Source organism: Schistosoma mansoni, chromosome 4 (genome assembly GCF_000237925.1).
Source record: "Schistosoma mansoni strain Puerto Rico chromosome 4, complete genome".
Lineage (NCBI taxonomy): Eukaryota > Metazoa > Platyhelminthes > Trematoda > Strigeidida > Schistosomatidae > Schistosoma > Schistosoma mansoni.
In genome coordinates this window covers 9,680,895-9,693,827 of record NC_031498.1, presented here as the reverse complement: position 1 = coordinate 9,693,827, position 12,933 = coordinate 9,680,895, and the positions used below count along the sequence as shown (strand labels likewise).

Below are 12,933 nucleotides of genomic sequence, written 5' to 3'. Positions count from 1 at the left end.
GGGGCATTACCCAGCTGTTTCTATATAATGTGGAACTCACTATCAGCGCACATTCATGACTCTACCAGGTTTCGAACTTAGGATCTTCAGGTTTTGCAACGAACACTGAATTATCAGAATCCCTGAGTTGGCATCCAGTGGTAAAATTTCAACTTGAATAATATCCGAAAGAGCTCGACGAACATCCAGTCCCATTGATGACAGCTGTTTTGGTAAAATTTAAGCTTTAAATGAGTTCCAAACTTTTAGGCTATATAACTGAGACCACTTTCTTCCTACTTCACTAACCATTCACAGATAACGCAAATGTTTACACAAATGAACGTCAGTTGTAAGTAGATTCTTTCATTTGAATGAACTTATTATCTTAAAGTTATCATTTTCGTATATTAACAGTGTATCTACAAAAGACAGATAATGCTCAAACATTCCTAACTTCTAGAAACTTATTCTCTGATAAATGCTTTTGTTTACGGATACATTTCTACATTCTCAGTGAGTAAGATGTAACTGCTGTTTGTATCTATGTACCAGTTTACGGAAAGAAAAACTTAAATATTGGCAGTAATTTGAATGCAGCGTAATAATATCAATACTTTACTTCACCCTCTAATTAAAGGTTCATCTGTTGACACTACCGATCGATTGTATGCACCATTACCGGGATTAAAATCATATGAACTGTATGTAGCTTATGGTGGTCCAGGTGTACCAAGTAGTGCTGTAAATGGCTTCACTGATAAAACAACATTCGGCACTGGAATCGTATTAATATTTCAAAGTAATAAACAGAATGGTAAAAATAATATCAAACCATTAATGAGAATAGAAGGACAAAGTTTTGGCAGTCGATTTGGTCATTCGCTTATATTTCTCGATATTAACGGAGATGGGTAAGTAGATTTCATAAGAAGTATATAAAGTATTACTATTTGTCAATAGACTAATTATTTATGCTGTACAATTTCCATTAAGAATTTGAGTTAATTAGAAAACTATTATAAATTGAAGAATACTAGATAGCTGTTTTATCGTTGTTCAATATTACACTTAAGTACAAAACGATAACCTAACATAGCTTAAAATCTAGAAGATTCAGGTTTCACCAACATAATAAATTAACATAACCAAAATAAAATTCAATAGGAAATACTTTAACCTTTAGTCAGTTCTCTATATTACTGAGTCTAATATACATTGCTATAGGCGCGAACAAGTATCACATTCCAGGAATTGTTTTCTCTACACGTCACTAATAAATCGATCTACAAGCTTTTTATAAATAGGCATTTAGTTATAATTAACAAAGAATCATTTGTGAAAATTTGATGAACTTAATCATAGTTTTTGTACTGAATCGGTATCACCTACAAAAAATAATCAGTAATCTTCAAACATAAACAGTTTTAATTTATAATAGCTAGGATGCAGGTACATTCAGAAGATGAGTTCAAAATGGAACTCCTCTGTTAACTACATTCCATTTATTCTATATCAATCAATTGTGTTTGGAATATACTGAAAACTCGAAACATTGTCAGCATAAAATTATATTCTAAAAACGCAATTACATCGATATATCAGTGCTTTTTTGTTTGAATTTGGCAATCTATTTGTTATCAATTACTAGCTATTATGATGATACCTTGTTCTTTTTCTCGTATTACGATTTATAAAATAACAAGTTTAAAAGTATACTTGAGGTCAATTAATATAATCAAACAAAACAATGTAGAATTCAGTGTATGTTTAAAACAAAGTACGTAAGATTTTTTCAATATATGGTATTTGAAAAATGCACATATAGATAATGTATGTGGATCTAACATACTGAATCTGAATATACATAAATTTAAAAGTACGTTTGTTTTTTATATTACTTAAAATAATATCACTTATGTAAATGACTTCTTAATTAAACAAGATTTTGTAATACTAGATTTGCTATGGCCTGTAAAATTAGGTTTACGTACTATGATCACGAACTACATGAAGTTATAAATCACCACTTAACAACGTAAATAACTCAGTGTGAAACTGACTCAACAATGCAGACATGTTCGGGATGCGGTTCTCCCCCTCGAAATGCAAAGTGTTACTTCAGGATTGGGTTGTATTGACACTCGAACTAATGATAGGGAGTTAAGTAGTTGAGAATGCCAGCCGCTTCACTTATCTTGAGAGTCTCATCAGTCTTTGTGGTCTGATGTTTGACGAAATCTCAGCACGGATACAGAAGGCTCGGCTAGCTTTCACCAACTTGCGTCATTTATGGCGTAGGTAAGATATCCGTCTAGCAACCAAAGGACGGGTTTACAGCGCAACAGTTTGCTCCGTCCTACTTTATGGCAATGTAACATGCCTGGTAAGAGTAGAAGATATTCGTAGGTTACTACTATTCGATCATAAGTGTCTTCGAAGCATTGCTCGTATATCCTGGGACCACCGGGTAAGTAATGCAGTTGTTAGGAAACAAGTACTAGGTAAGGATGACAAATCGATTGATGAAGTAGTGAAACTTCACCAGTTGAGATGGCTCGGACACGTGTTACGTATGCTCAATCACCGACTGCCCCGATATGCAATGTTTTACGGTGTAGGATTAGGTTGGAAGAAAGCTAGGGGCGGCCAGACCAAAGCGGGACTCAAATCCATGAAGTCACTGACAAGTGGACTGGGCCATGTTGGTAGGTGTAGACTACCTGGTTGGGATTCGCGAGATGATGGTAATCGATAGTTAGAGACCTTGAATGACATGGCTCAAAATCGTTTGCAATGATGAAGGTGCATCCATTCTTTGTGTTCTTTCAAATTCTAAACTTCTGAATTCTTCATGTCTCTATCTTTTTCTCTTTCCTAATTTATTTCACTGGATTATTCTCCTTCAATAACATCTTCAAACCCTTATCTTTCGGATTACTGCTTATACTCTTACTAATTCTACCACTATGGGATTTGGGTCGACAACTGTTTCTCTGTGCTAATGTGGTATGGCATTTAGAAATGATGTACGTACGTACGAAGTTCTACTTTGTGACTGACTGACTGACTGAATCAATTCTGAATACTACAGGAAAAGGGTAAAAGATTTAGGAAGAATCGGTATTGATCTCCTTAAACTAAATTTATCATTAAGTGAACTTTATTTACAACAGGAAACCAATGAATTCTTGAGTCATATTTTAAGATCAATAGGTCCGAATCTCACAAGAAGCTTAAATTCACTTAAGATCGGAGGGACGGATAGTACAAAAACCTGCTGCCGTAACTATCTGTAACCATCTGATATCTAAATATAGTGCAACCGGTGTCGAATTACTTAGACTAGTGGTCACACTACGCTTTGATCAATAAAATTCAAGCAAAGTTAAAGGACTAGACAAATATGACATTTTCCTCTATTCTGTGATCAAACATTTTTAAATATCTCTGTCTTATAGGTCAGCTACGGCCTTACTAGCCCATTGATAACTTCTAAGACTGAAACTCGTTGACATGAATTTGAGTCCCACAAAGTGTCAGTTACATCAAGATCCCAAGTACCCTTGTTGACGAATCCCAACTACCTTCAACCACCTAACGTCTAAATAAATAGACCAAAGAATCAGTATGCTTAAGTATGAAAACTTTCAGTAAAATGTCACGATATATAAATCAATAATCAGAATAAGATCTAATGATGATTATTTTTGTTCTTTGTCAATGAAATAACAAAGCGTGAAGTTACTGTATTACAAACCATAAACTTAACACAACTAAATTGTATATTGAATAGACAGTTCAATTTGTCAGATTACTTGTTTTCAATCTTTAAAATAAATTTAGTTGAAGACACCTGTTACAAAGATAAACTTATCATATTACTTTTGGGATAAATAAGTTGTCTTTACTTTAATGATAATGAATTGATCGAATACTTCATTTTACAACCTTTTTTCCCTAAATGACAATCCCATTGGGTTCTCGTTCTCTTCTATGTCGTTATATTCTTGTCTATATTTTAGCCACATATTTAAATTTCAAAGTATACACTAATTAGAATGATTTCATTTTAATTTAAATAAATAGATAAAAAGAAATTAACCTCCAGACCACTGAGCCGGTATCCAGCGGTGCTAATGTTAAACTCCAACCAATCCACGATAATGCGCCACCGTCCACCATTGTCTTCAGTGAGTAACTGCCCCTACAATAGACAAGGTTGAACTCCACTGGTCACGGCTTCTCATTAGAACTCCAGGAAACTCATATTGAAGCCAGTCATATGCTCACTAGTGACTAGCTTCAATATGAGTTTCCTGGAGTTCTAATGAGAAGCCGTGACCAGTGGAGTTCAACCTTGTCTATTGTAGGGGCAGTTACTCACTGAAGATAATGGTGGACGGTCGCTTAATACCGTGGATTGGTTGAAGTAAATATAATAACACCATTGGATGTTGGCTCAGTGATCTAGAGGTTAAGCGTTCGTGCCCGAGACCGAAGGTCTTAGGTCCGAGTCCTGCATAAGGGATCGTGGATGAGCACTTTCGAGTAGTCCCATGCTTTGACGAAACGACCGTTCAGTGCTTCCTGGTTTTCAATTGTGGTCTAACATTCATTCATTCATGAAATCAATTAAAACTCAACAGTCTTCACAACCCTATACTGATAAAGTGAAATCAATTAGTATCAATAAACTACTTTTGCAAATTCTATTGCGATAAAATATAATTCCTCCAGTTCCTAGCTTATAATCCCCTGTCATCGTTTGAATCTGCAAACAATAAATTATCTGCGATACTAAAAACTAATCCTCACAATAGGACCTTCAAATAATACCCTAAACTACCGTTAATAAAATATAATCTTATAAAAATTATATTTATCATTTACAAAATGATAGTTTATCATACTGTATTTCGAAATTTTCTTTCAAGATACTCTGGATTCATGTAATAATCGAAAAACCATTCTACGTAAAACAGATATATATATATATATAATCCGTTTAATGTAAACATAAAATTAAATCCTGACTTTGAGTCGACCAGCGGTAGACGCATCCATGAATATATTAAGTTTAAAATACAATAAAGCTTATTGAACTATAAATAGGAACTGTGGAGTACAAGATATATCGAGCATATTTACTGGAGGCATTGATTCATAAGTTATTATCAGGTCAGTTGAATATTTCTAAACAAAAGGATGAATGAATTTTTACCAACCATTCACTTACCATTAAACATCGGAGCACTCAATAACTGTTTAACCTTTATATGGAACTTACATTTACTAAAAATGATTTACAAATTTCAACTTTAGATATATGTGCTTCAAGTTATTCAACGATCAAGACAAATTTCTTATCACTCTATCTCTTTTACTTTCCAAAAAGTGTAGCAGGACTTTATGAAATGTACAAAATGGGATCAAGTTAATTTAAAGATATTACATATGCTTATAGGAAAACTATTTAGAAAGTTTTATACTTCTGGATATGAAATATTTATACAAGATTTGTCAGATTCACTCACTAACTACTTTGTAAAATAATTGCATTAATAAACAGCAACGAGAAAGATATTTAAAGTACACACTGAGTAATACTCTACTATTTTTTTTTTAGCACACTCATAGTGAAATGTTAAAGCAAAACCATGAATCGTACTTGTCCAATCCTATGAGACTATTTGAATGTTAAATTACATTCCAATACAGTGATTTAAGTTTATCATACTCCCTGTAGGCCTCTAAAATTCTGAGCACGTTCTGACTTGATCATTGTGAACTTTTGTGGAGCTCTAAACCAAAACGATAAAGATTTGTAGGACACTGTAACGTTCAGTACTACCCTAATTTTTTTCAGATTATCGAAAAACTATGCTTCAGATTGAACTAATTACCATGAATCAACCAAATGAAACACTTATCGACTTATAAGCAAAGATGGATGATGGCTGGCAGTGGAATCCAGGATGCACGTTTCGTCCTATTTGGGGCTCGTCAGCCGAATGTACCTGCATCTCAGAGTTGATGTTCACTCTGGGACTTGAACTCAGTACCTTTTGCTTCAAACGTCATCACGTTATCCACTCGGCCACTGAGTCCTGATAGCCACTTGCTTGTGCAATCGGGTGAAGTTTAAGTTCACGTGATATTGTTTACTTGAATCTTCTCATTAATATTTAGGACTGCAATTGATCAGTCTCTTATTGGCATATGTTCATACTGTGTGTATTGCCTCATTATTGCCTCAATTCACAAGCATTATAAACAAACACGGATTCAGTAGCTAAGTGGATAACGCAAACAAATTAAGAATATATTAGGATTAAATTTGACTATGAACAAGAACTGAACTGACAATATTAAGAAAATTAATTTCAGTAAAGCTTCAGACTGTTTTCTTGAAAGTTTTCCATGAGTGATTATAACATATACATATTAAATGAACAATATTAGTTTTTTGTTCTTTAACAAACACACGTCATTATATGACGTTTTTAGGTTATTGAAAATAAAATTATAACTTGATTAATTCCTACTGGTAGTCTTCTGATAGTAACAGCAATATTATGCTGTAAAGTGATGCAAATTACTGTCTTTTATATCACTTCACATTTGAAAAATTCGGCCTCCGAATTAGGTTTAATCATTTTATCAGATTACTACTCTTCTCAATTAATACGTGTATGAAATTCATAAATGTTTCAGTTTATAGACCTTACAGTATACAAATGTTATCTTCATTTGCAACCTCATACTTGCCTTGTTTACATGTTTATTATTCGAAACATTTCTGGCAGTCCTTCAAAATTTATCTGTGTGGCTACCTCGCCATTTGTCGATTTCTAACTATTTTGTTTTAGAATCGCATGTATAGAAGACTTTCTGAAATTCTGTTCACCGGAAACTATTCGGACGATAGATAGGTGATATGATGTACAAGTTTCATCAAACATTTGAAGTAACTCAATTCACGTACTGATTGTGCAGATTATATAAACGTTCTATAAAATTTAGTCTAATAAACAGTACGACCATGTTCCCTGTATTAAGTAAATCATTAATAATTCAGTAATTTGTCTTTAAATAATAAAATAGTTATAAATTGTTATTTGTTGGATATTTCACTGACTTGTTTTCTCTTACGTTTTTATTAGTTGGGATGATTTAATTGTCGGCGCACCTTATCAATATTCCAACACTACTGTCGGTGGACATAGAAGACATGGAGCAGTGTTTATATTTTTAAATAGACAGTCATATTTTTATACACCAGTGGATGAAGTCAGTGGCTTGGAGTTGTTTAGTTATAATCATCCGGAAACTTATCAAATAATTACACCTCCATCTCATAATTGCGGTAATTCACATATTCCTGGATTTGGAGCGACAATTACAAAACTTGGTGACATTAACCACGATGGTTTTCAAGGTAATGTTAACGATCAAAAATGTACCAATGTCATACAAAATTCTAGTTCTAAGTTGACGATCTAAGAATACTTTATAATGATTAAGAGTAGAATCTATTATGTATTTATGGTCTTTACAGATTGTTGTCATTTAATGTGTTAGGCGCTTCAGAGCAAATTATTTGTTTAGTGATTATGTTCTGCATATTAATTCTTCAAGATTAACGTGGTCCTGAATTTAAACAGAAATCGCAAAAGGATACCATTATCGTTTATTGAATTTACTCTCATAATATGGTCTGATGTATCTTTTTCTCTTTTACATGGTCAACAATCAGAATTAACTAAATGATAGCTTATTGGTTAAAAAAACTCAGCTTTCAATATATTCCACAACACCGATTTCGGTTTAAATAGTCGGTGAATATTACTAACCACCATACAACTAGATTGGTTGTATTTGGTAAACGAGTTGTGTCTCATAACCTTCATAAATTAAAATTTAAAAACTAAAATACTCTTTCAAGAAAAAGTGGATAAATTCACAACAGGATTTCAATACACATTATCTTTCCTATTTTTAAGAACTTACAACATTTATCCGGTTTGAACCTACGTTTCTCAGTTCGATAGTCTGAGAAGTTATCAGTTGAGCTATTAGGGCAGCAACTGATATCCTGTAGGACCGAGATACCTACATGAATTACAGGTGCACCTTTCTAACGAACCCAAACAAAGATAAAACTAGCTTCTAGAGTTTTCTACCGACCACCTCCAACCGCCTAACATCAAAACATAGTGCACATGATAGTCAGTCACTCAGACTAGTGACAACATTAGATCTTGATTAGTAGAATTCAGTCGGATTTAAGTACTGTACGAACATTTCATTAGTCAGTTCTCAATGATCCTTCAATATGAATCATATCTCCCCTTAATAATTAGTAAAAAACGAATACATCTGCAGATACTAATAGGAGCGTATCATCATTTCATTTTTGTAAACAGTCTTTTGTCTCTAATCCATATGACTACTTAGTCTTTAGGGACTTAAAAGATTACTTATGTTTATACGCATAAATTTTATGTTTTACATGTCCTAGTTTTATTCCCTAAATGATTCTATTTGTACTAATGAGTTGGCATGCATTGACAGTTTACAGTTCACATATACACTACCCATCCTTTCGGTGCATGCTATAAATATTCAATTAGAAATCGCTCCTACCTTATTTACTTAGAACAGTTGTTTAATTAATAGCAGTTAGATTACAACAACGTAATTAATATTGACAAAAACGTAACAGTTGAAATAAAGTATTATATAATTTAAAACAAACAAGGATTTTTCGCACAAGTTACTAAATACACTTTAAGGTAAATCTGAACACCGCATATTTGTTTTTAAGTACATATTACTTTAGACCACCAGTAAACCAATCTATGACTTCTTACTATGAGCTCACTTATATTAATTATTCCTTTCTTTGAAGTATTGTCATTCACAGTATGCTATTTTTTTTTGAAATTTCTTTTTCTTGTGCATAAGCATATTTTGTATGTGTGTGTATCTATGTGTATATATGTGCTTATTTAATAAAATCGTGTTATACATTTCTCCATATTGTACTTGAACAATAAAAAAATGGTTTATCATCTTTTTTCAAAAGTTTTTTTATTTATTATTCCATTAGTTTTAAAGAAAAAGAATAATTTTTTACTCTTTATATCATATAGACAATATTTATTGTTTTTCTTTACACTTAATCATAATCAAATTAGACTTTGCCGTCGGTGCTCCTTATGAAGACAACGGTGGTGCAGTCTATATATATCATGGAAGTAAATCTGGAAAAATTCAAAAACCAACGCAAGTATGCTGTGTTTATTTTTTTTAATATCCATTATTTTTAATATTCTTGATTGAATTTTAATGGCTTAGTTAGCCTATGTGTATTATGTGCTGACTATCTCAATGTACTCATTAAGAAAGAGATTGTGGTTAGGAGTAGAATCCAGGATGTGTGCTTCTTCCTATTTGAGACTCATCATTTGGATATACTCGCATTCTGGTTTTCATAATGAAATGGTTCTGTAAAAACGATCTGCAAACGATCCACACATATCAACTAAAATTGGTTTAAATTCAGTCAGGAATATCAACAACGAGATAACTTAAACTTTTCTAATAAAACTCATTGTTTTTGTGATACAAACAAATCAGTAATCAACGTGAAAAAGAATTATGTTTATAAAGGAAACTAGGGTATTATCTTATGATTTTTTCCGTCAGTCCCACACTTTTACTTGATATGGAAAACACTTTATTTAGTACTGTAAAACATTCATTACCTTTTGATTATGTTGTCTCAGTTTCAAGAAATATGAAACTCAATTTTGACAAAGGAAATGATAATTGAAAAATGATTTTTATTATGGACTGGAATCAACGGGAAAACCAAATAAAATTACCTAGTTCGTCTAAATATGAGATTACCTGATAGTGTTCTATCATGTTCACACCCGATGTGTTTTACGAAGTCATAACTGACAAGGTGTAAAATATATTGGGTGCAAGGTATTTACTAGCCGACACTAATCGTAAGTTGTCAAACCACATTAAAGCTAGCAATGTGACGACCCAGTGGTCTACGTATCAAGTGCTCACTGTTAGGTTTGAAAATTCTGGATTCTATTTTAAGTAAAGTTGTGTTTGAACACTACCAGGAAACATCATATGTAGACCAATTACTTGTCTTTCTTTTACTGGTTGATATCTCCTCACATCAAAAACCGTAAGTAAATTAATGTAATCTTCACAAATTTCTAAAGCATAATATGATAGTTTATAACATTGATATATGTCATTCTATTCCTTCACAGTAATTTACCAAAATATTTTTTCAAAAATGTAAAATCGATAATAAATAACACCGACTCCGAATCATCGAAAAATAAGGGGGATAGAAAAACTGATTTTTTTGTTCACTACTCCACAGAAAAATGGTCATAAACAACACTGCATAGGCGCAAACCCGAAACTTCAGATCACGTAATGTGTACAGTACCCTAAGAAGACTTATTCAGAGTCCATTGGTGAACATTTCTAACATCATCCAAGAATCTCATGAATCTGTACATGGTTCTTACTTATATATGTTGCTTATTTTTAATTTGCTCTGTTAAGAGATCATCATCCTGTACAAACATCAGTTTATATAACGTCAAAGATCAGATAGCACGTCTCTGTTCAGTTCTAAAACAAAACCGAGCATTAAGCTTTCTTGCTAACAGAAAATTTCTTTAGTCTTTTTATTTAATATTCGTGATAAGTGAACTGAATGCTAAACTGTAGTATAAACATATGGATATCATTAACACAGTCAAACTTTATACTAACAAAGTGCTTACAATGAATTTATCTGTATTAACCTATCCATAACATTAAAAATTCTTTCTCTAATCCATAAAGCCTGATTACCTTTATTGATCAAGACACAGCTTACCGTTCGAAGAGATATATTTATGAACGAAAAACGTTTATACGAATCAATTGTAGTTGAAATGTTAAATGCATCACATTAGTTCTAGAAGGTCTATCTATTCTCAATTGTCTACAATCATGCATTAGCTAATACTTTGTTAATCTCAGCTCTACACTGAAACACAGTACTGTCTTGAAGTTTGAGCTGATTTACAAACTGTAACTAGACAGTTAAATTAGATAAAATATTTTAATATTGATTTTAAACTACATAGTTTAGTAAAAGAAACACAAATAATAGAATAAGAACAGAGATTTGTTGAACAATAAAAACCCGTATTGACTAAAAATCGCTGAAAATAAATGAAAATCAAAAGAATAGTGATAACTAACTGGTACCATTAACAGTAGCCATATATATATATTTATTCGTATTGAATATCAAATGAATATTTTAACATAAATCTGATTGTATTAATACTTTTCGTGATACTTCAACACTAAGATGTGCATGTGTGTGTGTGTGAGCGGATGTGCGTATGAATGCTTAAAAATTGACAGCATTACTAACCCATGGTAACTGTGACCCATATTCATTTATCTTCTGAGATTTGAAGTATGGTAGACCATTAAAAAAGTTATTATTTGATCAACAGAATAGTTTAAAATTCTATTTTGACGATTATTTTATATGTATTTGAGAATATTGAATGACAATTTCGATCATAGAACAATTACACCAGTTATAAATTACAAAAATGTAAGGAGCACTAAATATGTGTATTTTATCCATAGTTCAGCATACTCTTACGGTTTATACAAACTATTTTACACAGGGTTATATCTGTAAATGAATAATCCCATGGTGATCACGAATGACTAAACAATGTTAAGTTTACTAAGAGATCTGTAAAAACTAAGTTTGTCATCTCTCCCATCTTATAATTTCCCTTTGTTGATAGCTCTCAAACACAGATAACTCAACTGTGTAATTTTTGTTTCTTTTTAAATTGCTTTCTATTTGAATTAACACTTTATGATAAATGTAATGTCTAATAAGGATTTATGCGAATAATCCTTTTTCTCATGTTTTTCTCCGTCTCTCTTATACAACTGAAACAGTAATTGCTCAACAATCAAACAATTAGAAATTCGAACGTAATGCTAGAAATTTCAAGTTTTTTTCCTTCCAATCATTTCTCAGTATTAATTGTAACCTACCGATTAATTCCATTTATTTGATGGAAAATAACATATCTTGAAATAAGTTATCAGCTTATGTTATCAATATTATTTTGACAAAATTCATTAAACTATCTGTTGCGTAACACAACTGACACGCCGATGTTTGAGGTGAATTATGTACTGAATAATAAGTTTTGGAGTGTGGACTGACTTGAGGACAGGTTTCGGCAAACAAATGCTAATATGCTTCCGAAAAGTAGACAGAGAACTGAATTAGATTCTGCTTGATGATTGATAGTTCCAAATCAATCAAAATTATTGATCTATTCTTGCAATATTGAATACCTAATTATAGACCTTTGACAGTTGTAGGAAACAATAATCTGTTCCACTTTTGAGAATAATGTTTTTCTCTTTATTTCGCGCAGTGGATTTATCGGTTGAAGCAACTGATTTTCCTCGATTAAACTGTAGATTTCAACCCTATTCCTTTTAAATCAGTTTATGCAACCGGGTAATATTATTAGATCTCATACCTAAGATGTGACTCAAAATAACAAATATGCATAGGTTATCTGTTACTGATTGTATGACATTTCACCTGTATGTGTTTTGTTCAACTTTACGGTCGACGTTTCAGCAATATCCATGAAAACTCTTTTACATTAGCAGAAGGGGGTTTTGTGGAGATTTTAGTCATTTTATATAGTTGAGATCATGAGTCATTTGAAGCTAGACCACCATGGAAAACCTGAAAGCACTGGACGACCGTTTCGTCCTAGTATGGGACTCCTCAGCAGTGCTCATCCATGATCCCGACTCGCGAGATTCGAACTTAGGACCTATCAGTCTCGCTCTCGAGCA

The 12,933-nt window shown here is 32.4% G+C and overlaps 1 protein-coding gene across 1 annotated transcript in view; it reads left to right on the top strand.

Moving 5' to 3' along the window:
* Window positions 1-12,933, top strand: part of Smp_156620 (putative integrin alpha-ps) — a gene marked incomplete at both ends in the record, with an annotated part of 65,669 nt that overhangs the window by 21,552 nt on the left and 31,184 nt on the right. Inside the window, 3 exons of the mRNA XM_018796762.1 lie at window positions 620-893; window positions 7,146-7,420; window positions 9,183-9,285. Coding sequence (XP_018651872.1) covers window positions 620-893; window positions 7,146-7,420; window positions 9,183-9,285 — 652 coding nt within the window. The remainder of the gene's footprint in view (window positions 1-619; window positions 894-7,145; window positions 7,421-9,182; window positions 9,286-12,933) is intronic.